General features: G+C 47.2%; 2 protein-coding genes and 1 long non-coding RNA gene across 3 annotated transcripts; 2 read left to right on the forward strand and 1 right to left on the reverse strand.

Moving 5' to 3' along the window:
* Window positions 1-998: 998 nt before the first annotated feature.
* Window positions 999-7,742, forward strand: MAT2A (methionine adenosyltransferase 2A). The gene is made up of 9 exons (XM_068564066.1): window positions 999-1,197; window positions 3,435-3,512; window positions 3,608-3,730; window positions 4,002-4,114; window positions 4,202-4,345; window positions 4,525-4,743; window positions 4,958-5,140; window positions 5,294-5,427; window positions 6,099-7,742. The coding sequence occupies exons 1-9, from the start codon at window positions 1,107-1,109 to the stop codon at window positions 6,199-6,201; spliced, it is 1,188 nt and encodes a 395-aa protein (XP_068420167.1). The 5' UTR covers window positions 999-1,106; the 3' UTR covers window positions 6,202-7,742.
* A 370-nt stretch (window positions 7,743-8,112) lies between these two features.
* GGCX (gamma-glutamyl carboxylase) lies at window positions 8,113-21,093 on the reverse strand. Its single transcript, XM_068564065.1, has 15 exons — window positions 20,981-21,093; window positions 20,417-20,587; window positions 19,126-19,284; window positions 18,658-18,823; window positions 16,906-16,984; window positions 16,367-16,473; window positions 15,333-15,496; window positions 14,718-14,983; window positions 14,439-14,570; window positions 13,898-14,049; window positions 13,287-13,456; window positions 12,941-13,071; window positions 12,160-12,307; window positions 11,786-11,981; window positions 8,113-11,347 (listed from the first exon to the last, which is right to left on the reverse strand). Exons 1-15 carry the CDS (start codon window positions 21,021-21,023, stop codon window positions 11,155-11,157), a joined length of 2,277 nt encoding a protein of 758 aa, XP_068420166.1. The 5' UTR covers window positions 21,024-21,093; the 3' UTR covers window positions 8,113-11,154.
* Window positions 21,094-21,289: 196 nt separating this feature from the next.
* Window positions 21,290-24,384, forward strand: LOC137777927 (uncharacterized). The gene is made up of 3 exons (XR_011076679.1): window positions 21,290-21,439; window positions 21,562-21,679; window positions 24,266-24,384. It is a non-coding gene; the product is annotated as an uncharacterized lncRNA (long non-coding RNA).
* Window positions 24,385-25,396: the final 1,012 nt, after the last annotated feature.

Below are 25,396 nucleotides of genomic sequence, written 5' to 3' on the forward strand. Positions count from 1 at the left end.
ACCTTGTCAAGAGATCTGCTGAATCACATACAAGGGCGTAAACGGGGCTCTCCCCACCCCAATATTCAACAGTCTCTTGAACAGAAGACTGAAATCATACTCTAAACATCGACTTTTTTCCTCCTCCAAGATAGTAAAGTCAGCAAGTGCAAGGTGAGCCTCGTGAGCAGCCTCCTTTCTTGGAGAAAAGGCTGGAGCCAAGGGGCCGAGCGCGGCCTCCACCGTAGGGTCCACAAAGAGTAAGGGCCTCTCTCAGAAACTGTAGCGCTGGGGGCGGAAGGGGGACGGCAGTCGTTGAAATCGATGACAGAACTCTCTTTATTCCGCTTTTCGGCCATTTTCACCACAGAACCATTAACCAAGAAAGTGCCAGCAACTAGACGGCCCCCCGCAGGACTGCCAGCCGCCGGCAGCGCTCAGGACGAGGATGCACAAGGCCGTGCGAAGGATCGTACGCTGACCAGCCAAGATGGCCACTTTCACGTGGCTGTGGGCCACTGGCTCCCTGTCACCCGGGCATCCCCAGGCAGGGCAGCCGGAAAGACCCTCGGGGAGAGCCAGAGGATAAAACCCCCGACGATTCCCGCGGCCCCCGCTGGGGGACGCGACCTAGCGGCCAGGTAGCCCGGCCAACGGTCGGAAGGGAGGTGCCATGTCACAGTACAGGGGAGCAGGCCCATAAAGCCCTTGTCTCTCTTCCTCCCACGTCGAACACGGAAGCATACAACGACCCGGTATATTGCCTTTCCCCTCACCCCTTGTTATTAGTGCTTAAGATGGCGAATATTCGCGAGAGGGGCGCGTTACCTCCGCTCCCTTCCCCCTGCCTGGCAGAGTGGTTCGGTCCGAGCTCCCCTCGGTGCACCGCCCCTTCCCCTCCCCCGTCCCCGCGCGAGTGGCGCATTGGCGCGCGGCGCCGAGGGGCGGGGCCCGGGCCGGGCGCGCGCGGGCGCCGTGTATAAATAGTAGGCCGCGCTGCCCGCCGCCTCGTTTGCTCCGCGCCGCCCGCTCGAGCTGACAAGGACGCGGTCTTTTGCTCGCGCGTTTCGCACTTGTCGGCTCGCCGCTTTTTCTCCTCAACGCCACTTTCACTCACCGCCACCACCATGAACGGGCAGCTCAACGGCTTCCACGACGCGTTCATCGAGGAGGGCACGTTCCTCTTCACCTCCGAGTCTGTGGGGGAAGGCCACCCAGGTGAGGTGACGGGGCCTGGAGCGAAGCGAGGGGCGGGGCGCGGGGTCGGGACTGGCCGGTAGGATCCGCCGGCCGCGGTGCCCACGGCGGTGGCCCTCTCCCGGCTGCTGGTGGAAAGAGCGGCGGCCGCGCGCCTTCCTCGTGGCGCCGCCGCTGCCGAGCGCGTGGCCGCCGCCCCCCCTTCCTCTCTCCTCCCCTCCCATCCGGCCGCGCGCCCCGGCATGCGGAAGATTCCAGAAAACGAGAAGGGCGGGGGCCGTGGCCGCTCGTGTTCTAGCCGGGGAGGGCACTATTTCCTTCTCCCCGCCTTGCGGCCCGAGCCACCTCGAGTGGGCGGCCCGCCTCGCGTGCTCGCGTCCGGCCCGCGAGAGCGCGCGCCCCGCATTGCAGCCTCAACCACGTGTTTGCCGCATGTGGCTTCTGGGCGAGGGAGCCGGCTGGTTTGCAGAGCGTGGCCCGGACTACCGGGCCTCCGCGCTTCCCGTTAATTCTTCGGCTACACTGAAGAATACGACATGCCCTTAGCCGGTATGTGGCCTCGCGTCAAGGTGACATCCTCCAACTAAATATAGTGCTTGTCGGAGGAGGCATTCCTTATTTGGATCGTGCGTGAAAAGGATAGGAAGCATGAATTAAGTGTATGGCGCCATTGCGTTGGGGCTGACTGTTAGGCAAGGTTTTACTCCATATATCCTCCTCCGGGCTTTGTCCACCGGTCCGCCATTATGGCGATCAATTTACACGTGAACGAATGAAGCTATTTCAAGGAACTTTCGATCCCAGCCTGAAAACCTCACCTAGTGAAGATCGTTATTCTACTAGACGGGTCCAGCCCTTTCTTGGGATGACCACAATGACAGATTCCTCGTCTGTTGGCTTAAGGATCCATTTCTCTCTAGCAAGATTACTGTGCCTATGATGCAATCCCACGAGCAACCTAGTGGTAGAGGAGAGGACAAACCCCGAGATCCTGATGAGTGAAGGTCAGGTGTGGTGTGGGTGGTTTTGTTTGTTTTCCCCCAGCGCTGAGAACTGCACTGTGTATTTGAACCACCTTTTATTAACTTAAAGCCGCAGGCATTTGTAAATGTTTAGATTGTCCTGGGCCTCTGACTGGATTGTGGTACACATTTTGCTTAAGTTTTTTTTGGCTGGTTATAGAAAATTTAGGAAAGTGATATTCGGGGTTTTTTTTCTGTTCTCCTGATTTTTAATAGAGGGCAGTACAGTGAGGGGAAGATCAGCAAGGATTCAGAATACATTTGGGGATTTTCCAGTCTGTTCGGCTCTTGTTCCTGGACTACTCTTACTTAACACAAAATCAGATGGTTGCCGTTTTATTCCCTTTGTTCGTGAAGTGTCGTTGCTTTCATCATTTAACTCTGACATTATTTCTCACTGCCCTAATTGGTGTTCCTTAGAGTCAGGGAGAAATTGATAGACGGTCCACCTTTCTGGTTGGTTAGATTTATAATGAAAAATTTAAATTCGGGGGATAAAATGTAAGTACCATTGTCTTTGAAAATTAATGCTGTGAAGGTAAATGTTCCTTGCTTTGCTTTTGGATGGAAGATAAAACACTTTCTACTTACTTCCATTTACTCAATCTCCATTATGTGGCTATCCTGTTTAACAATAGAAATTGTTTTTGCCTGGGAACTTAATTTTTCAAAATGTCTGAAATACTTTAAAGATGGGACTGAAGTCCTTGTAAAGGTGTAAAGTGCATATACTGCACTGAGCTTAAATGTATTAAACATGCTTGGTGTTCTGCTGGCTTTTCTGAATTGGTGATCTGTGGTACAGCTATATGAAGACCAAGGTGTCAAGTTAGGAAACATGTAGCACTATATCCAGCATTTATTCTTCAGGGAAATGGTTTCCACGAAAGCAGTATAGCAGTTAAGATCTCCATACTTGGAATGTCGCTGAAAATGTACACTTGAAAATGGTTAAATTTGTAAATTTTATGCTATATAGGTTTTGCCACAATTTTGGTGGGGGGAGGGTGCCCTGCCAAGCGGCCTTCAAGATCTTAGTTCCCTGACCAAGGATTGAACCCATGCCCCCTGCAGTGGAAGCACGAAGTCCACTGGACTGCCAGGGAATTCCCGCCACAGTTTTTTTTAAAAGAAAACGCAAAGATCTTCACAGCTGCAGTTATAGGGGAAGGGGGCATGACATACATGACATTATCAGTAAATTGATTAAGCCAGGAATTTTTTTTTTCCCCCCAGATAAGATTTGTGACCAGATTAGTGATGCTGTTCTTGATGCCCACCTTCAGCAGGACCCTGATGCCAAAGTAGCTTGTGGTAGGTTCAGAACACTGCTTTATCACCTGATGAAAAGGTAGCATGAAAATTACTTCATAAAAGTGATGTTTGAGTGTGAACCTCTCTTTTACTAGAAACTGTTGCTAAAACTGGAATGATCCTTCTTGCTGGGGAAATTACATCCAGAGCTGCTGTTGACTACCAGAAAGTGGTTCGTGAAACCATTAAACACATTGGATATGATGATTCTTCCAAAGGTGTGTTTTAATGAGTGGGCTGTCTAACCTCATTTTTCCAGGTATTTTTTTCAGTCCTCTCTAGCTATATCTTCTAGAGTGTTCCTGGGAATATTTAATTCCACTTGTATATTTTTAGTCTTTTTGTTCCAGCCCTGTTCTTTGAAAGGACTAAGTTTTAGGTATATTTGATTTCTCTAGCAGCATTTAGAATTCCAGGTAATTGTCGTAAATACAAAGTATTGCTATGGCCCTTTAAAAACAAACCAAAAAAACATCGTTTTGTTTATAGGGTTTGACTACAAGACTTGTAACGTGCTAGTGGCCTTGGAGCAACAGTCACCAGATATTGCTCAAGGTGTTCATCTTGATCGGAATGAGGAAGACATTGGTGCAGGAGACCAGGTATTTTGGTAGACATCTATTTGCATCTCTTCTAACATTAAATTCTAAAGCTTGGATTGATTGCATTGGTAACTTTTCCTTTTTTAGGGTTTGATGTTTGGTTATGCCACTGATGAAACAGAGGAATGTATGCCTTTAACCATTGTCTTAGCACACAAGCTCAATGCCAAACTGGCTGAACTACGCCGGAATGGCACTTTGCCTTGGTTACGCCCAGATTCTAAAACTCAAGTAAGTGACGAGTATCAAAACTACACACGTTACATTGGCACAGGACTTCAGTAAGGTGTTTTGATTAAAGCTAAGAGAAGCATATGGTTTGTTCTCTGTATTGTAATGTAGAGTAGAGAATCAGGAACAAAGCTATCGTTTAATAGACTGATGTTCTGATGATCTGTTTCGCTTTCAAGGTGACTGTGCAGTATATGCAGGACCGAGGTGCTGTGCTTCCCATCAGAGTCCACACAATTGTTATATCTGTTCAGCATGATGAAGAAGTTTGTCTTGATGAGATGAGGGATGCCCTAAAGGAGAAAGTCATCAAAGCCGTTGTACCTGCAAAGTATCTTGATGAGGATACAATCTATCATCTACAGCCAAGTGGCAGATTTGTTATTGGTGGGCCTCAGGTAAGGTCTTACAATGTCAATTCAGTTGCTTTTTTGGATCTTCTGTTACTTGCAAAAATTTGGCTACTTCCACCTTTTTCCTAGGTTTTTTGAAGCCTGCGTGTGCCTCTTCTGAGGATATTTGCCAAGTGATATTGAATAACCATTTAACAAGCCTGATCTAGAACCACTGGAAAGGATGAGGCATAAAGTAACTTAAGTCCTATAATTTCAGGGTGATGCTGGTTTGACTGGCCGGAAAATCATTGTGGACACTTATGGTGGTTGGGGAGCTCATGGAGGAGGTGCCTTTTCAGGAAAGGATTATACCAAGGTGGACCGTTCAGCTGCTTATGCTGCTCGTTGGGTGGCAAAATCCCTTGTTAAAGGAGGTCTGTGCAGAAGGGTTCTTGTTCAGGTATATACTTCTATATAACTGGGTTGACTAAAAGGCATGTAAGCGGGAGGGCATTTAGCAGTTATCTACTTGTTTTTTTTTTTGATACCAGTGTATTACACAAGTATGTGGGTCTTTTGATCACTGACTCTTACGACATTTAAATTCTTTTAGGTCTCTTATGCTATTGGAGTATCTCATCCATTGTCTATCTCCATTTTCCATTATGGCACCTCTCAGAAGAGTGAGAGAGAGCTATTAGAGATTGTGAAGAAGAATTTTGACCTCCGCCCTGGGGTCATTGTCAGGTAAAGATGGTAAAGACTATTGCTAGTGAAAAACATTGAGGGTGTGGGTGTGTATGTATATATACTTGATATATTCAAATCTGAGAAAGTGAAGGTGTGAAGGAAGACTGGAGTGGGGAAACATGGTAATTCCTAGAATGTGTTGATGTCATTTTTAAATTGCCGTCAGTAAAGGCTTAAATTATTAGGAAAACTCTAAAATTACAGTGCTGCATGGCTTAGACTAACCACCCTAGAAAGTCCTCCACATTTGATATAGGCTTTGTGCTCCTGTTACCTAAGGGATGTTTACTTGAAAGAAATTTTAGTACAGATGAATGGGCACGGCTGTTACAAAGAAAATAACCATGGTAGGGTGTGGGCGTGGGACCTCGGTAAGTATTCCATGATTTTAGATGAGCTTTTGGCACTTGAAATGTCTCAGAATAATGACAAGTTTTCATATTTGTTGAGCCAGGGACGGAAAAACAAGAACTATAGTTACTAATAAGGACTGTGCAAGGAGTTTGGACACCAGGGAAGTAACAAACACTTTTGCCACAAACTTCTTTCCTAGCATACCCCAGAGAACTGAACTCATTTGCCAGAAGTCTTGAAAATGAGTCTTGCTGATTGTTTTGCTTTATTTTAATTGAATGCTACATATTAAGTTACGGACTTGTATATTCCAGGGATCTGGATCTGAAGAAGCCAATTTATCAGAGGACTGCAGCCTATGGCCACTTTGGTAGGGACAGCTTCCCATGGGAAGTGCCCAAAAAGCTTAAATATTGAAAGTGTTAGCCTTTTTTCCCCAGACTTGTTGGCGTAGGCTACAGAGAAGCCTTCAAGCTCTGAGGGAAAGGGCCCTTCTTCCTAAATTTTCCTGTCCTCTTTCAGCTCCTGATCAGTTGCAGTCACTCTAGTCAATGACATGAATTTTAGCTTGTGTGGGGGACTGTAAGTTGGGCTTGCTATTCTGTCCCTAGGTGTTTTGTTCACCATTATAATGAATTTAGTGAGCATAGGTGATCCATGTAACTGCCTAGAAACAAACCAACAGCACTGTAGTAAACAATGCTTTGAAATTGAACATTTGTGCCCTATCACCCAACCTTCTAAAATCCTAATTGCATTGACTTTCCCACCAAATGCTGAAAATGTCCTTGTAATGTGCACGTAAAGTACTTGTAGTTCCATTATAGCCTCTGTCTGGCAATGCCACAGCCCTGTCAGCATGAATTTGTAATGTCTTGAGCTCTATTATGAATGTGAAGCCTTCCCTTATCCTCCCTATAACTTGATCCATTTCTAATTATGTAGCTCTTTGTCAGGGAGTGTTCTCTATCCAATCATTCTTGCATGTAACGCAAGTTCCAGATGGAGCTCTAGCCTGACATGAGAAAGGGAAAAAAAAAAAAGGCAGTTACCATTAAACCATCTCCCTGGTGCTTATGCTCTTAATTGCCATCTCTTAAACAGCACCAAATCAAAATCTCTCCACTTTTCAGCTGTCTTTTGGAGGACGTACGTAATAAGGTTTTTATTTAGTAAATCAATCCTATGCATGGTTTCAGCACTAGCCAAACCACCAACTCCTAGCTCTAGAAAAACAGGCACTTGGCACCCTTGTGATGTCATACAAAGAAGTCACAGGGCTGTACCTGAGGGTCTGTAGGTTGCACACTTTGGTACCAGATAACTTTTTTTTTTCTTTATAAGAAAGACTGAGCACTCCACACTGCACAATAACTCCTCCCAGGGTTTTAACTTTGTTTTGTTTTCAAAACCAGGTCCAATGAGCTTTCTGAACAGCTGGTGTAGCTACAGAGAAACCAGCTTCCTTCAGAGAGCAGTGCTTTTGGCGGGGAGGAGGAAATCCCTTCATACTTGAACATTTTCTAATTGCTTATTTATTGTATTCTGGGGTATGGCGTAAGTACAGAGAAGCCATCACCTCAGATGGCAGCTTTTAAAAGTTTTTTTTTTTTTTTTTTTTTTTTTTTTTTTCCTCAACACCATGATTCCTTTAACATGTTTCCAGCATTCCCAGGTAGGCCAAGGTGTCCTACAGAAAAACCTTGGGTTAGACCTACAGGGGTTCTGGCTGGTGTTAACAGAAGGGAGGGCAGAGCTGGTGCAGCTGGCCATGGAGAAAGCTGATTTGGCTGGTGTGGTACAGAGAAGCCAGCTTGTTTACATGCTTATTCCATGACTGCTTGCCCTAAGCAGAAAGTGCCTTTCAGCATCTATTTTTGGAGGTTTATTACGTATGTCTGGTTCTCAATTCCAACAGTTTAATGAAGATCTAAATAAAATGCTAGGTTCTACCTTAACCTGTGTCCATTATTCTTTTAAAGTGTTCTGGTATGAATATGAATTGAACATACTTTTTAACTCTGAGTAATTGTAATCCCACCCATGGTTTAGGGAAATCACTTCAGTCCTGACTGCAGGCATTTAAACGGTTTATAAATCGTATCCCTTGCACTAAGAAAGTTCAAGGTTTGATCGCAGTTTGTCCAGCACTGCCTTTTTTGGCCAATGCACTGGGCAAAATTCACAGCTCCTTACTACAGCAGCCAGTTCTATACCATCAGCAGTGTTTTAAATCATCTAAGGTTAAGGGCATAAAAACCATTAACGTGAGTGTAACGTGGAAGGAGTGATACTGTTCACTCTCGAAAATTTAAACCAATTTTCATCTTTTTGAAAATGTAGAAACAGTTTAATGCCTTAAGTTTCCCTTTTATATAAACAGGTATTAAAGGCTGCAAGTTACATGTTTTAAACAGTGGTGAGAGGGACTAGTTTCCAATATATCTTACACAATGAATGAGTCAAAATGAAATTTAAACAAGTTCCCAAAGGCTTATTCTAAAATCGTAGGAGGTTCATCAGCCAGAGTTTGGACCATCCTTCCTTGAGCCTAGCAGCCACTTGGCACATGTTCGTACCAGCACCTATGAGGTCAAGTGGTTCAATCAGACACTTCACTGTGCTCTGCTGTTGCAGACGTGAGGCCCAAGGAATGCTTATACCTGGTTGCCTGGAGGCTTAGAAGTTTAGAAACATATTTGGGAGGGAAGGCAAGGTTAAATCTGACCTGCCTGCTCTGAAACTTGAGAAGTTCAACTTTGCATGACATTGAAAAACTCCAGAAAAAGATTCAAGAAGCCTTTAGATGCCACTGCATTGCTATCTAAAGATAAGTTAACCATCTTGACCAAACGGTGGGGGGGGGGCGGGGGGGCGGATGGGGATGAGTATGTGCCTGTATGCTGGTGAAGTAACACCAGAGAGAGAACTGCTTTGAGGTTCGGTTCAATATTTATTTACTAGGATGACCCCTGCTCTCAAGGAGCTGGCAGACTAAAGAGAGTGACCTTCAAGGTGTCTTGTCCTCTGCCTAGCCCCGGGGTGGAGGTGGGGATTAACCAGCTGAGGGAGGGCAGTAGAAGCAAAGGCATGGAACAGCAAGGGGTGAAGGTGATTACAGCTGAGAATCAAAAGCATAAAGTGTTCATGGAAGGAAATGTCCTATTTCATGTTTAAGTTGAAAATCATACTTTAGAGAGTTTCAAGGGGATGACACTGGTCAGGGACAGAAGATCTAAATGCTCGGGGTAGGATGCAAAGCCTTCTGGCGAAAGGGACATTAATTACCAGGGCCTGAATACTCCTGAAACCTGAATAACCCAGATTTTCACCAGTGAACAGCTTTTCTTAACCAGTATTATTTAGACTAGCACCTTTCTTCATCCCACCGCAACATTTTCATTTGGAAAATGAGACAGGTTGGAGGAAAGCAGCATCCTTGCCTGTATTAAGAAAGATAACTTTTTGCAGGAGTTTCCTTCTGAAGTGAAGAAGAGTTTTTTTGTTTTTTTTTTTAAACCAAGTAAAAAGGAGGGTGTGGGCAGCGGTTGCGGGGAAGGACATGGTGCCAAGGTGTATCGTGTTGCTGAGATCTGCAAAAGGACTGAAAACCAGTGTTTGCCCTACATCGGTGCAAGATGCCCTGTGGCACAGCCATCACTGACCCACAAAATGCCTTGTAGGAATCAGAGGGACTTACTCAGGCCCCACTTGGCCTCAGCTGGGTGCCCGTATTCAGGCCCAACCTGCACAACTACATGGCAGCCCTGCTCTGGTCTGTTGCTAATTGGATTCCAGTATAAAGGCTGAAAGAACAGAGGTGGTAGAGATGAATTCAATAGGTCGAAGAAGTAAGACGTAGAATTAATGGGACTTGAAATCTTAAAGAAATGTGAGGAAAAGGGAAGAGTCAAGGCTGACGACTCACAGATGGCTTGGTTAAAAAAAAAAAAAAAAAAAGCAGTTGCCATTCACTAATAAAGGAGACGCAAGTCTGAGTTGGGGATGAATGCAAGTTCTGTTTACGACAAGAGTTTGAAAGCTCTGTAGGATATCCAGCTGGAGCTAGTTAGATACACAGGTCTAGGACACAGGAAAGAAACCTAAGCAGCATCATCACTGGAAACCATGGAATAGACATAATCATCCCAAGTGTGTACAGTGAAAAGGCAGCTGCCTAGGAAAGAACCCTGAGACTGGGTGGAGCGGAGCACGGGAAGAGAAGAGAAGCCTGAAAACAGATGCGATCCTTTATCAAAGTTACTGGGACTGCCAGTCTACTGACGGTCTCTGCCTGAAGACCATGAGCTCCCAAACAGGGCCTGTTTTTTAGTTTGTTTGTCTTTTTCTTTTTAATTACGCTATGCATTCTAACTTCCTAGCCCAGGACCAGGCCTTTGAATTTTCACAGAATTGAGGATCCTCCTGAATCACGTCCAAGCTTTCTACATCCGAAGTCTACAAAGTGACTGTAAACATTCCCTAATCCCTCATCACGTTTGGTTAAATCTTACTTTACATCACCTCCTGCTCATTAAAGGCTAGAATAATGCTAAATACTAAGCTTATTTGTAGATAAATACCACTACTAATCACCTAAATTTCCTTATTTGTTTAACCCTGTGATAGTCTAACTATGCTCATGACTGCTAGTGAAAAACGTACTGGGTGTATAAATAATAGGAACAAAGAAGGAACCAAAATTGCAGTGAAGAGAAAATTATTCTGTGTGCATTTAAAACCTGATCACCATCCTAATCATACTTTATAACTGGACAAGTTTTAAGCTACGCTACTTCAGAATTATTGTCAAGGATTCTGAAAATTACAAGCAGCAGGGTGCAGGACCTTAAGTCAAACAAACTTGAGGTTCAAACCATCAGTCCATCCCTTATTAGGTGTATGTCTTATGAGCAAATTATATTACCTCTCAGCCTCAGTTTCCCCAACCATAGAATAGGGCTTATGGCCGTTAAGGACTAAATATAATAATGCTGGCACAGTGCTTCACACAGTGCCTAGCCATCTGGCAAGCACTTGAGAACAGCCAGCAATTATTTTCATCATGGAACATTAAATCTCTTTCACCAAGGAGCCAGTCACTTTAAACCTGATCCTTACCCTTTCATCCTAGAAAGACATTTTCACGTTGTTTTTTAACTCCCCAAGCCCCTCAACCTTGGATTGATAAATCTTATCCTTGCTTTACTTCCTTGGTTCCTCTAATCTATCACCTGTGAATTTATCAGAGCTATGGATAAGGAAGAAAAATGTAAAAAAAATCTGAAGTAATTTTTTCAGATGTCCACTGCATAGGTAATGGTCTTGTGACCGGCTGCTCCTACATCTATACCCAACATCTGGCCTCCCTCAGAACTCTGAGTGAACAGGGTCAGTATTTGGCTCAGAAGGATTAGGATTTGAAGAATCTGTGTTTGAAGGACTCGGCTCTCCAACTGGCTCAAAGGGTCGCAAGTTCGCGTAAGTCACCTCTTGGGCCAGCTGCTCCAGGGAAGGGCGGCCTAATACCAGATTTCGAAGTGAGATACAAGTCATCAGAAAGCTGAAAAAGAGGGAAAAAGCCAGCAATCCAAACTCCTGTTTCAACATAGGCATTCCTGCCAAAGCCCTTAGGGGACACCTGGTCCTACCCCCTCACCCAAGCATAAATGAGACTCTCCCCCCAGGCACCCCAACACCCCAGTTGGAAGGGCACCCCACTCCTTATACAGTCTACCGGTAGAGGACTCCAGGGTGGGGTAGGAATAACCCACAGGGAGGCTGGAGAAAAGCTGAGGCAGAACAAAACAGCGGCCATCAGACACCACTTACTCTCCCATTCAATCAGGGAGAGGGGAATGGAGAGGGCAAAAGGGAGGAATTTAGCACTGGATTGTCCTTTCCTGGGAAACAGTCCCTACTGTTACCCTCAGCAGAGAAAAGTTACTCTGCCTGCAAACATCTGATGGCAAAGACACATACTGTTGTGGGTAAAACTTACCTGCGGCGAAAGACATAGAGCTTTCGCAGCAAAAAGCGGAGCAGTCGCTCGTGGAAAGGGGCATTTCGCCGGCGTTCGATCTCCTGGAGCCTTTGCTGGCGTCTAAGAAAGGTCTGAACCAGCGGTGTTGGCTCAGGGCCCCCTTTGACTTCCCCTTCCAGCAGAGGTTGCAGCTCTGGAGGCAGAGGCTCTGTTTCTGCCCGGAAGAGGGCAAAAAGAGGAATCACTGAGAGAGAGAGAGAGCATTCTCTCTCCTAGAACTCCCCTTTCCCCAGCTAGACGCTTCAAGTTCATTCTTTAATGGCTAGATCCTCACTCAAAACCCTGACTTCTTGTAAAGCGGGCTATCTCAGCCCAAATCTTCATATACTCACCACTTCCATTCTCCACCTTCTCCTTCAATTCTTGCAGGTATGCCAGGTCTTGCTCCAGTGCAAGCTCTGTAGTGTTGACATAGATGTACATGTAGCAGGAAGGACTGGGCGACACTGTGTACACCTTATGGTACTCACCAGCAGGCAACTGAAAAGAGGGAAGAAACTGATCTCTTTCATCCTCTAGCCTTTCCCTAGCCAGCCTATGGCCTCCCTACACTGTACCCCGCCCCAGACATCTTTTTTCTTGTGTTTTGGAGTCCAAAGGAACTGACCTCTAGAACCCTGAATGAGGCTATTCACAGCACCCCCCCCCCCGCCCCCCGCCCGGGGCCCTTGCTTTTTTGAGCTCCCACTGCGTTATTGTTATGTTGAAGTATTTTGAGTCTGTAATAAATCAACTCTACTCATCTAAACGTTTCTACCATTGTTTTTTTCTGTCGTTGTTTTTGTTTTTTTAATATTTATTTATTTATTTGGCTGCATTGGGTCTTAGTTGCAGCATGCGGGACCTTCATTGCGGCACACAGGCTTCTCTCTAGTTGTGGCACATGGGCTCCAGGGCGCGTGGGCTCAGTAGTTGTGGCACGCGGGCTCTCTAGTTGTGGCGCAGGCTCAGTAGTTGTGGCGCGGGCGGGCTTAGTTGCCCCACAGCATGTAGGATGTTAGTTCCCCAACCAGGGATTGTACCCATGTCCCCTGCATTGGAAGGTGGATTCTTAACCACTGGACCACCAGGGAAGTGGTGGTCCCTCTACCATTGTTAATTCAAGCAAAATACCTGCATTTTTTCTCCCTCCTGAAGAGTCTGGTTCTTCTGTTCTGCCACCAGCTCCACAGTTACCTCCCCCTGCAGCAGCTGGATGCTAGTGTTGCCCAGGTCTTCACTCACAAAGTTCTCCAGGTGCAGCCCTGCCAGGGGCAAGAGTTCCCCAACCCACCCCATGGTGGAGTGAACTCACCACCAGCCGGAACAGAGAAATCACACCTTCACCGCCACCCCCCACCTCAGGTTTCAAAAACCTTCCTCCCACCAGGAGAGGCCCCTCCCCGCTCCATCACACGCCATATCCCTGGCCAACGAAGCCAGGAGGGAGACAGCAAAGCCTCCTTGCTTTCCTCCGTACCAGGGAAATCTGCGATGAAGACCACTTCGGTGTGGTTGTCCAGGCTGCTCTTGATTTCCTGTAATTTGGTTCTCCAGGGAGACAGGTCCATCAGTAGCGGCTGCAGCCAAGGTGTACGCTGGAAGGGGGACCAGGTAGCCTGCACGATGTCCACACGAGGGTCAAAAATCCTTAGGAAAGAAAACCATGTTCTATGGAGGCCACAGCCACCTATGCACCGGCATTTCCGGTTCTGTTCTTTTCATCACTGTTCCCAGATAGAGGAAACAGGGTTTTCCAGAAAGAAGAAATGGCCTATGTCAGCATGTTATTGCCAGTTTGGGACAGAGAGAGGAGGGGAAAGAGATTCTGGAGCACTGGGAAGAGTGGGAGTTAGTGGCCACCTGAGGAGAGCTGTGATAACAGCTTCTAAAAGAATAAGTGCGTTACCTTTTCTTCAGGATGATGGTGCCCCCTGCTGGAAGCAATCAGCTATGCCCACAACCAGGTCAACAGGGACATGCACCAGAGGACAGCCTTTCAAGCAAGACAACACTGGGGAGCATGGGCTATTCATCTTGGCAGAAAGAGCTAGACTTCATTTCTCCCCCTTCTCTGCTCCCCTTGCCCACCTCTGCTGGAAGCGGTCATTGATGGAGACCCAAATATCAAAGAAGATCTGGGGCTCAGTGACATTGTACTTGGGAAGCAGGTGGCTCAGGCAAGTGGCATATTGCTTCAGCATGTCCGCATGATCCTTCCAACGCCGGCTCTGTGTGAATACCTGCCCCAAACCCCCACGTTAGTCCCACCTCATTGTTATGGAGCCTCTGGACAGGTCATGCAATGCCAATGGCACAGAGAGACCCCTGCCTGCTGCCAGTTCTGACAGAGAAACAGCAACAACAACAAAACCCCAAAAAACTCGCTGGAAGAGTTTTTCATTGCTGGGCTAGTGGTACTCACCTTTCCCAAATCTCATCTCAGTTCAGGGAAGTGAACGACATCACCCTATTTCAACCCCCACCAAAGAAGCACTCCACGGGGCTCCAGAGAAAGGGCAGAGTGGACCCAAATGTGTTTTATTTCATAATTGTGTTTACGACCAAACCAGACCCCAAAGCTCAAGGGGGCCTCTGAAGGCCAGTAAATCGTCAGCATCAGACATCTCACCCCAGGGTTGAGGTAGCCCAGCTCGCCGGTGCGGCCATCACGGTAGGTGATCTTCACGTGCTGGTGGGAGCGGGAGTGCACCATCATGTCCCAGGAATAGCCGTACAGCCCATTTGTCCAGTTGTTATAGCCCTGAGGGGGCAGGGCAGCGGCAATCAGCTCGACGGTCCTCACGCTAACACCATCCTCCGCCAAGAGAGGTCTGCAACACCAGCCCCATTCTCTCCCGCTTGCCGTCGCCTCCACCGCTATCCAAGGTAACCCCCAGCCCACACGTACCTGGGTGAGGAAATGGGAATAGGGCAGGAAGAGCTGCTCCAGGAGGTAGAGCAGGGTGAAGGCGGCGCCCAGCCGATGGCGCAGCCCTGGCTTCTGACCACCTTTGGCCCGGCTCCTCTTATACACGCAGGAAGCACTGGGCTGGGGGGCAGTCCTGAGGGGCAGCAGTTCTTGCAGCCTTTTCGGGCAGTGAGCCACCAGCTTCCGAGGCCACTCGGGAGAGCAGAAGAGAGGGCTGCTGGCCAGCATGACGTAGGGGAACATACCTAGAAAAGCAGGGAGAAAACCAGCACGTCGGGAGTTTGGCCGGAGGAAAACGTGGGTAATCGCCTCAACCCCCTTCCCCTACGCAGCCTTTCCCAGGTACTCCACTGGTGATGAAAGAAGTCCTCAACTCCAGTCTATCTCTCCCCGGAGAAACTTACTACACAACGTACTAGCTGAGCCCGGAAGCCGCCAGCCGCCTCCCTGTTTGTTTCCATCTCACAGAGACCGCATCCAGCACAGCTTGGCACCCGTCCCTGTCACCACCTCCCACTGCCACACATGCCGCTGGCTCGTCCCTCCCCTGCACACCTGTGGTTTCCTATTTCCCACCAGACTTCAGGAACTGACCAATGCTGAAGAGCTGGGAATTCATGCAGTGGAAGTAGGACACGAAGAGGAGGCCAATGGACCTTGAGGCATCGAAGAAGAGCAGGAAACCGGCAGAGAGGTCGAGCAGCAGTCCGCACCAGTGCACCACCAGCAGACTAGTCATCTCCTCAGACAATACAAATCTGTGGACACCAGGGTCAAAGGTCAGGCACCAGCACTCACGGCATACTCACAGCAGATGTACCTCTGCTGTCCTGTCCTTGCTGCAGGATCCACCCCAGCAGGTGCGTGGAAGAACTCCGCACAAAGACATCCTCTGGTAGGGTTTTCCAACCCCTCTTCATTTCCACATACTTTAGGTGGCCATCTTTTTTCAACATACCCTATGTAATAAGCAAGAGTGCATCTCCGAGGGCACAATTTGATTGAGCAGTGTGTGTTGTGGCGGGCAGGTTCTTCGTGGAGGTTATACATGAGAAGAAACTTTAACAGGGGAACGCTTGGCTAACATCAACATGGTGTCAAACTTTAGGAACTGGGAGATGACAGGAAAGAGGGAAAAGAACAAAGTAAAACAAGAGGAAGGAAGAAATGGGAGGAAGAGTGAGGTCAGAGAGGAGCAGCTCTGTTTTGGAAAGAGTTGGCAACCATGGTATTGTCGGCGTAAGGGGCGCCGACCGTCCATCTGCTCCGCACGCCGGCCAAGGGGTCCCAGCGAGAGGCTGGGGTGGCAACCCGAGGACAGAGGCACCACCACAGCAACTGCTGGGGCCACTGCCTCACTCACCAAGCCACCTAGCACCGGCGCTTTCCTTTCCTTGACTGCTTTTCCCTTTGTTTCCGCCCACACTGTAAGTCTCCCAGGGGCAGCGAGGCCTAGGTCTTTTGATACCATCGACTCTGCCTTCCGCTGAACAGGGAGATGAGTGGACAGAGGGAAACACGTGGCAAATTCAGGCAAAGTGGGAAGAGCATCCGTGGCCGCAGACCTGAGGGAGGCGAGCCCCCCACTCTGCACCTGGGCCACCTGAGGCCTCTGCCCTGCTGCTCACTTGAAGGGACTGAAGAGCCAGTGCCGGGACAGGTAGTCCATGGAGTAGCCTTCCACCCAGTCTGCATCCAGCTTTTTCACGCCCGCAATGAAGTACACGATGAAGATCTGCAAACACAAGACAAATGTTCAAACAAAGTCAGAACCTTGTCCTCCACAGACAGTCACAAATCAGTTCTGATGCCAGTTCAGGGCCCAAGGGAGACTAGATCCATTCTTCTATTCACTCATCTCACATATTCACTCACCCGACATCCTACAGATGCCAGGCACAGTACTAGGCACCAAGGAAAGTCATAATGTTACTCTTTCCTCATGAGGATTCTAATCCAGCGGGAACAAAGCTCGACTCTTTCTATGACAAGGTGAGAGACCCCAGAGATTAGGGGGTTGGAAACAAGGGGAAAGCCAGCCCAGCTTTCCAGCAAAAGGGGAAAAAGAGAAGATCCAGGGAGGCAGAGCAGAGCGCAGTCTGGCAGTGGGACAGCCGTGCTGACAATGGCTGTCGAGAACACCTCCCCCTCTCCTGAAATCCTGTACCTGGCCACGCAGCACAGCATAGTTCCAAAGGGGCACGTGGGCGTTCCGCTTCCGGGCATTCAGCAGGCCGTCCACAGACCTGCAGCAAGGGGGAGAAGGGTGGAGGACAGCTTCTTAGTCCAGTCCCATTTCTACCTTGGGATTGGTAGAAATGCTTTTTAAATATAATGCCCTCTCTAACCCAGGACGTCTCCCACACCTTCTCTGGTCCTCTGGGCTATTCTGAGGTTCTTTAGAATTATATGAGCATACTGCAACAACGACTATTTTAAGTCATAACAGAAATATTACTAGTGAGTTATAACAACAAAAAGTTCAGTGTTTACCATTCGTTTAGTTAGCAAATTAGTTTCTCCTACAGAAATAGATTGGGAACAAGACTACAATGCTAGAATATGGCTGAATATGAAAAAGAACGAATTTGAGGCAACATTTGAAAAGCTAAAGGTGTATGAAAATATATATAGTGCATTTAAAAAAAAGTTTCAATTTCCAAGACAAACTGACACTCCATAGACCTGTATGCTAGGATCTAGTGCCAGAGGGTACCTGCTAACAGCTTACCTAGGCTAAGAACTGATAAAACCAGGCTACTAAGATTAGATGTATTCTGGGGAGGCAGAAGCAAAGTAGGTTTTCAAGAAGACACAGAATGAGCAGAGAAGCCAGGAAAGGGGCAGCTTACACTTGTGGTCAAGAGCATGGGAGTCCGTAGTTAAGGAGACCTGGAGTCTCACTTACGCCTCTTACATGCTATGTGACCCTAGGCAAGTCCTTTACTTCTCTAAGCCTTAGTTTCTTCATCTATAAAATGGGAACAGCACTATGGACCTAATGGGGTTATAATGTGGAAAAATTACAAGTGTTTAGCATAGTGTCTGGCACGTGGAAAGCCTTCAGTAAGTGATGGATATTTTTTCAAACTGTGTAAAAGTCATAAAAATGAGACTTTTCAGGAGTATTCTGTCAAAAGTGCCTCTTTGTGATGACAGCTGGCCACTCTGAATGAATGTGAAGGTTTACAAAAGGGGTATCTGCATGTGTGTGTTGATGAATGAAGTTTAATTAATGACTGATAAATCACCAACAAATCCAATGTTTGAGATTTTTTCCCCCTATACTCATGTTACTGACAGCTCATACTCGCTTTTCACTTAATAATGGGAGAATCCTTAAAGCTCATCTACCCTGCCACCCTGTCTCCAAATCCCTTCTCCATCTCCCCTGAGAGATGGTCACCTGAGCCAGAGGTCGAGGAGCGTTACCTCCTCCCGGGACAGCACTACTCAGCAGCCCTGGTGGGCCCGCTCCTTCTGACATGACTCTGCCCCACAGCAACTTCTACGCTTGGCTCTAACTCTGCCCCTCTGGGCTCACACAGAGAAAGTCTGCTCCCTCTTCCACATGACCACCCTTGTAGTATCTGAAAACAGCTATGTCTGGCTTTAGTCTTCTCTTCTTCTCTAAGAGGATTACAGGAAGTGGATAGATCAAGGCACCTGGGGAGATAGGGAAAGAGTGAAGGGGTGGGAATGGAGCCATTTTGCTTTTTTGTCACCCCAAGAGCCCCAACCTCACGGACCCTTCCCTCTCCCAAATCCATCCAAATCAAAGTGTCACCCTGTAACCACACTCTGCAACGCATGGCTGAAAGTACGTTTGCTGGGACAAATTCTAGGACCTCACCGGGCCCCTATCTCTGGTAACCATCCTGACGCAGCCAACCCCTCCCTCTTTTCCCCGGACTCATACCAGTGGCGGTTTGCATCCATGAACGTCAGCTGAAAGGCCAACAAACCATACAGATAGGAGTGGTTGTTCCACGATGTCTTGTCCAGAAGAAACACATACCAGTATGGCAGCAGGAATAAGACACAGCTTATCCGGTAGTGCAGGCCCAGCATCATGCCCAGCGCCCCTGGGATTTGTGGGGGAGAGGATTAAGATGTCAGAGGGGCACAACAGGCCCAGCTCCCCTGGGACAGGCTGTGGGTAGGATTAGGAAAGGTTATCAGACATTTTATAACCAGGTGAAAATGAATTTCAATTAAATGTTATGTCAACATTTTAAACAGAGTTACGGGGTCACAGCTCAGATGACACACAGGTCAGCAGGATGAAATTGTAAGTCACAGAGGAAGTGAAATAAGAAACCCAAGACCTTGGTCATTCACCAGCATGCTTTGTATTTCTGGGTTTCTCTCCTACAGTTTCCCTCACCCAGAAACATGATGGTGTAGACCAGATACATCCAGTCAAGTGGCAGTGGCTGCAGGGCGTCAAGCAACGGGAAGCGGCACACCTCCAGCCCATCCAGGTATCTTTGGTCCAGGGAGCTGAGCCCCCGCTCCTGGGGAATGTCCAGCACCATCATCAGCCCTGAGAAGGCAGAGGGGGAGGGGGCCGTTAGGCCTTAGCAAAGGGAGCTGTGGAACACGCTGGAATACAGTCGAGCACACCCAGCTCCAGGGTGAGACTTCTCTCCTAACCCCGGAAAGAATTCATTCAACAATAATCATGGAGTGCCTACTCTGTGCTAGGCATTATGCCAGTTGTGTGATCTCAGACAGCCACTGCACCTCACTGAGCCAATTCCCCATTTGTGAAAGGGGGCTCACAATATTTTGCAGGGTTTCAGAGAAGATTAAGTGAAGGAAGTGTACAAAATGCGATCAAAGCTGTTCAGGTTTTGATAGTAATATTTGTAAAGGTCTGCCCTACTGGCTACAGAAAATGCTCTGGGGTGGTGCTCCTCAACCTCTTTTACTTCCTGGCACACCTGGCAGAGCAGTATCTGGCCAGCACACTGGGGTAAACAGAAGGGGCTACTCAGGCCAGGAAGGCATCTCCAGTTAAGGCAAGATTTCTCAACCCCAGGACTATTCAGTTTGGCCTGGTTAATTATTTGCTGGGAGGGCTATCGTGTGGTTCATAGGTCATGCAGGAGCATCCCTGGCTTCTGTGTAGATGCCAGTAACCACCTATTCCCCTTCCCTCCCACCCCCAAGACGTGACAGACACAAATGTCTACAGACATTGCCAAATGCCCCCTGGAGAGCAAAATCACTCCCCGTTGAGAACCACTGGGTTCAGGGGAGTAATATCTCAGCACATCTGTAACCCATTCCAAACATACATGCTGTGGCCTGTGAGTTAGAAAGATTTGGATTAGGGAGTCACAGCCTAAGTGTCTGCCCTGTCACCCCTGCCATTCCTCTAAAGTCTAGTCCTTGGCATACTTACTGGGCAACTTCATGCCACAAATAAAATGGGTTCCTGTTCCTCTACCTCTATATTTCCTATAGCCTCAGATCAAAGCATTTCTGGTCTCCAAATCCTAATCGGAGACAAAACTGGGTCACAACGACCTCTTCCAGGATATAAGTAACTTCAGCTCTTAGGAAAAGGAAGGTAAGTCCACTAAGCAAGTAAGTATCCAAGAAATGGACAAGGGACGATTGTCATTTTCCCACCCCCAACCACGCTGGCCCCTCCCAGAAACTCGACTTACCGAAGAGAAAACGGAAGACTGCCAGGCTTGCAGGATCCGTTGGTCTATTCAGCAGGGTCACCAGCCTCCCCCAGCTGGACACATCTGTCCACTCAAAACCCAAGAGCTTCCCCATTCGGCTGCCCTGACGGCGCCCTGAGGTCTGTCCAGCTTTATCTTTTTGTACTTTATCTGCAACCGATAAATGGAGAAAGTTGTGTGTGCGCGTATGGGAATGGAGATGCTTTAAAACAGGCTCCTCCTCAAATCACAGAAATCACAGGCCCAGGGCTTCTGCCCACCTGGATTCTCCCACTGATCTCTGACTACCCGAAACATCCCTGCAGTGCAGCCCCTCCTCCAGGATCCCCCAATGCCCCAGAACCTTTCTCAGACAGCAGTCCCCTAGCCGCAAAGCGTCCTGAATGTCATCACCACCCCGAAGCCGAAGACCGCAATCTCTCTCTATGGCTCCTTCCCATCGGAGGCTCCCTTCTCCAGGTCCCACAGGGAAGTCCTCCCGCCCCCACCCCTCTGAAACCCGCGCCCCTCTCTATCCGCCACAAGGCGGGGCTCTGACCCTACCTGAGTCGGGCGGGAACCGCGCAGACCGAGCAGACACCGCCATGGCCTCGGGGAGGTAGGTCGGCCACAGCGACAGCGTCCGAGTAGGTGGCGCCGCGAGGGAAAACTCCCCTAAGTCCCGCCTCCCCGACACATCAGCACCCGCGAGGCCGGCCGGAAAGTGCCGGGACTGTCGTGAAGAGCCCTAGTCGGCCGCGCCGGGCTCCCTGCTTGGCGGCAGAGGGCGGAGCGAGGAGCCTTGGGGCGGGGCGAAGCGGCCCCGAAGGGGCGTGGTCAGGCCCCGCCCTCCCCGGTGACCGAGGAGGAGCGAAGATGTCACCGGACCTGCCTCTCTTCCGCCGAATGACCAGTCTCTTCCCTGAGGCCTCCCGATCCCTCTCCGCGCTTTCAACCTAAGAAGACTCCGAGCGCCCGCAACTTCCCTGGGTCACTCCCCGCCCCCATTAGGCCTCTCCAGATGTGAGCAGCGCGGGCGCAAATGTCAGACTCTTCCCAGAGAGGTTCCCGCCGAATTAGGACGCACCTGGAGGGGCTGCCCCGGTCTAGAGACTGTGTGCAAGTTTCTTTATTCTCTCTTCCAGTACCTGCTATGAACCAGAGGTTTGAAAGCAGCAGGGGAAACCGGAACAACATAGCTGCAGAGGGTATGCAGAGTAGGGGCAGTGAATAGAGTGGTCGATCAAGGAAAGTCTTAGAGAGGTGAGTCTTAAACAGCATTGTAACATCTAATTCTCTGCACTGGGATTGACCGGCAGGATCAGAGGAAGGCATCTTAGACCAGGGGTTCTCACATGTTTTAGTCTCAGAACCCCTCTACACTGCTACACACATTATTGAGAACCCTAAAGAGCTTTTGTTTATAATGGGTTATATTTTCCCGTATTTACCGTATTGGAAATTTACACTGAGAAATGTTTAAAATATGTATTGATTCACTAAAAGAAAAAAGTAATAAACCCATTACATGTTTATATAAATAACCTTTTTAAGAGGAAAAGTATATTTTCCACACCAAGAAAATACATGAGAATAGTATTATTTCACATGCAAATCTCTTTAATGTTTGGCTTCATTGAAGAAAGCTGGATTCTCATATCTGCTTCTGCATTCCATCTGTTGTGAAATGGTGTTGACTGAAGTATGTGAAGGAAACCTGGTCTCACCGATACTTAGTTAGAAAAAAGAGAAGCATTTTAATAGCCTGTTTAGATAACTGTGGATATTCTTTTGTACCACACCGAAACTTACAAGTAGTCGTTTTTTTAAAGGTTAGTCAGATGTGAAATTGGAAATCATATAATGAAGTTTATGCTCTATTACATTAAAATCATTGGTATAGCTTGCACTTTGAATGGACCTTTTACTCACGCATGATTTTGTAAAATATGCATGGTAATTTGGAAAACATTGGTTCACTGAGTTACACAGCTCTTTTTTTTTTTTTTTTTAACTTTTTTCTTTTAAAGGAATTCCTTTATTTTTATGGCTGTGTTGGGTCTTCGATTTTGTGCGAGGGCTTTCTCTAGTTGTGGCAAGCGGGGGCCACTCTTCATCGCGGTGCGTGGGCCTCTCACTATCGCGGCCTCTCTTGTTGCAGAGCACAGGCTCCAGACGCGCAGGCTCAGTAATTGTGGCTCACGGGCCCAGCTGCTCTGCGGCATGTGGGATCTTCCCAGACCAGGGCTCGAACCCGTGTCCCCTGCATTGGCAGGCAGATTCTCAACCACTGCGCCACCAGGGAAGCCCTACACAGCTCTTTTAAATGCAGAGTCTCTTAAACGTTGGGAAGCTGCCAGGCTCACAGTGGCAGATACAAGTTTTCAAATTTTTAATTTTCACTTGAAAGCTCAAATTTACCATTGGCAACAAATATCATTTATTTTTTTCCTTGAACGAACCGGCTCCTTTCATTTTTGAGGAAATATTTGCTAAATGCACCAGTTTGAATAACCAGAGTCTGTCCAATGTCCTTTCAAGTAAAATGGTACTTTGTTTAAAAAAAAAAAAAAGACAAAAGCAAAGATGCTCAACGTCTTATATTATTAGGAAATTGCAAATTTGGGAATTCCCTGACGATCCAGTGGTTAGGACTAGGCGCTTTCATTGCTGTGGCCCGGGTTGAGTCCCTGGTTGGGGAACTAAGATCCCGAAAGCTGCTTGGCATGGCCAAAAAATACAATACAGTAAAATAAAACAGCAGTGAGATACTATTAGAATAGTTGAAATCCAAGGCACTGACAACAACAAATGCTGGCGAGGATGTGGAGCAACAGGAACTCTGCTTCCATTACTCGTGGGACTGCAAAATGGTACAGCCACAATGGAAGACAGTTTTGGCGGTTTCTTACAAGACTCCACATACTCTTACCATATGATCCAGCAATTGTGCTCCTTGGTATTTACCCAAATGAGTTGAAAACTGATGCCCACACAAAACCTGCACGTGATTGTACAGCAGCATTATTTATAATTGCCCAAACTTGAAAGCAACCAAAATGTCCTTCAGTAGGTGAATGGGTAAAATAAACTAGCACATCCATATGATGGAATATTCAGTGATAAAATGAAATGAGCTATTAAGCCACAAAAAGACATGAAGGAAGCTTAAGTGCATATTGCTGACTGAAAGAAACCAATCTGAAATGGCTACATACTGTGTGATAACCTGGAAAAGGCAAAACTATGGAGATAGCAAAAAGATTGGTGGTTGCCAGGGATTGGGCGGAGGAAGGGAGAGAAGAATGTAGCACAGAGGATTTTTAGAGAAGTGAAACTATTCTGTATGATATTCTAATGGTGTCATGGTGAGTTCATGTCATTATATATTTGTCAAAACCCATAGAATGTATAATATAAAGAATGAACCCTAATGTAAACCATGAACTTTGTTATTAATATCACTATTAGCTTATCAATTGTAACAAATATACCACACTAATGCAAGATGTTAGTAATAGGAGAAACAGGGAGAGCATGAAGGGGTGTATGGGAGCTGTCCGTACTACTCAAAAAAATAAAATCTATTAATTTGAAAACAAACAAAGGTGAGTTGAGCTCACAGTTTAATTGCACAAGTGCTTTTTCTTAGAAACTATGAAACATCGTATTTGGGTATGCAGAAGCATTGTATGCATATTTCCCATTTCTTCACACAAAATAGTAAAAAGATCTGTATACCAGTGTCAAGAGTTTATAAAATTATTAATTTGTACTTCTTCATTAAGGGTGTTCTTAATTGACACTGGCATTTTCTTTTCTTTTTTTTTTTTTTTTTTGTTTTTTTAGGCTGCACACTGGCATTTTTTAAAAATTGCAAACGCATGGCAAGAAGGAATGCAATGACTACTACTACAATTTGGTTCCACTGTCTCACTCCTGCTAAGTTGCCAGCAGTTTTGCCACCGTTGCTTTTTTTTTTTTTTTTAATTTATGTAATTAATTTATTTATTTTTGGCTGTGTTGGGTCTTCGTTGCTGCGCGTGGGCTTTCTCAAGTTGAGGCGAGCAGGAGCTACTCTTTGTTGTGGTCCGCGGGCTTCTCACTGCAGTGGCTTCTCTTGTTGCGGAGCACAGGCTCTAGGCACGTGGGCTTCAGTAGTTGTGGCACACGGGCTCAGTAGTTGTGGCTCACCGGCTCTAGAGCGCAGGCTCAGTAGTTGTGGCTCACGGGCTTAGCTGCTCCGCGGCATGTGGGATCTTCCCAGACCAGAGCTCGAACCCGTGTCCCCTGCAATGGCAGGCGGATTCTTAACCACTGTGCCACCAGGGAAGCCCCCACCATTGCTTTTTGCATCATCAGTGCAAATGTCAACACAGTTAAAAAGGCAAATAACATCTCAGTATTATTATAGTAGTTTTGTCCCTAAAGACTCCAGGGGTTCATGGACCATGTGCTGAGAACCACTATCCTAAAGGGAAGAAGCGTCAGGGGTAGATGTAAAAGTAGAGATTATTGGGCACAGTTGTGTTTGGCAGGTGGAATCACTGGGCTAACAAGTGTTCCTGCTGTTGAGGGTCTGGCCCACTTCTAGGTCATCCTAATAGGCAAGGGGGGCCAAGTCACTTTGGAAGCCATAGATCTATTTAGGGGGATGGATCTCTTAACCCACTGTCAAATCCCAGTCCAAATGAATACAGTGTGGGTTGGGAAGTTTGGGCTAGATCTTCCAGGATCACTCAAAGTTAGATGGTTCCATTAAGTTCAGTGTTGATGGTCTGTTATGTGCCAAGAACTGGACAAGTTACAGACGAGGAAACAGAAATGATTAAGTTGTGGCCTCTGTCCTATAGAAGTATAATAATAAAAATATATAGAAATAATAAAATAATAATAAAATGTAGGAAGTCATAAGAATTAAGTGAGGTTCAAAGTGCTATGGGAGCACTGAGGAAGAAATGAATTATGACTGGAGAAATC

The sequence above is a fragment of the Eschrichtius robustus genome, chromosome 15 (genome assembly GCF_028021215.1).
Source record: "Eschrichtius robustus isolate mEscRob2 chromosome 15, mEscRob2.pri, whole genome shotgun sequence".
NCBI classification, from domain to species: domain Eukaryota; kingdom Metazoa; phylum Chordata; class Mammalia; order Artiodactyla; family Eschrichtiidae; genus Eschrichtius; species Eschrichtius robustus.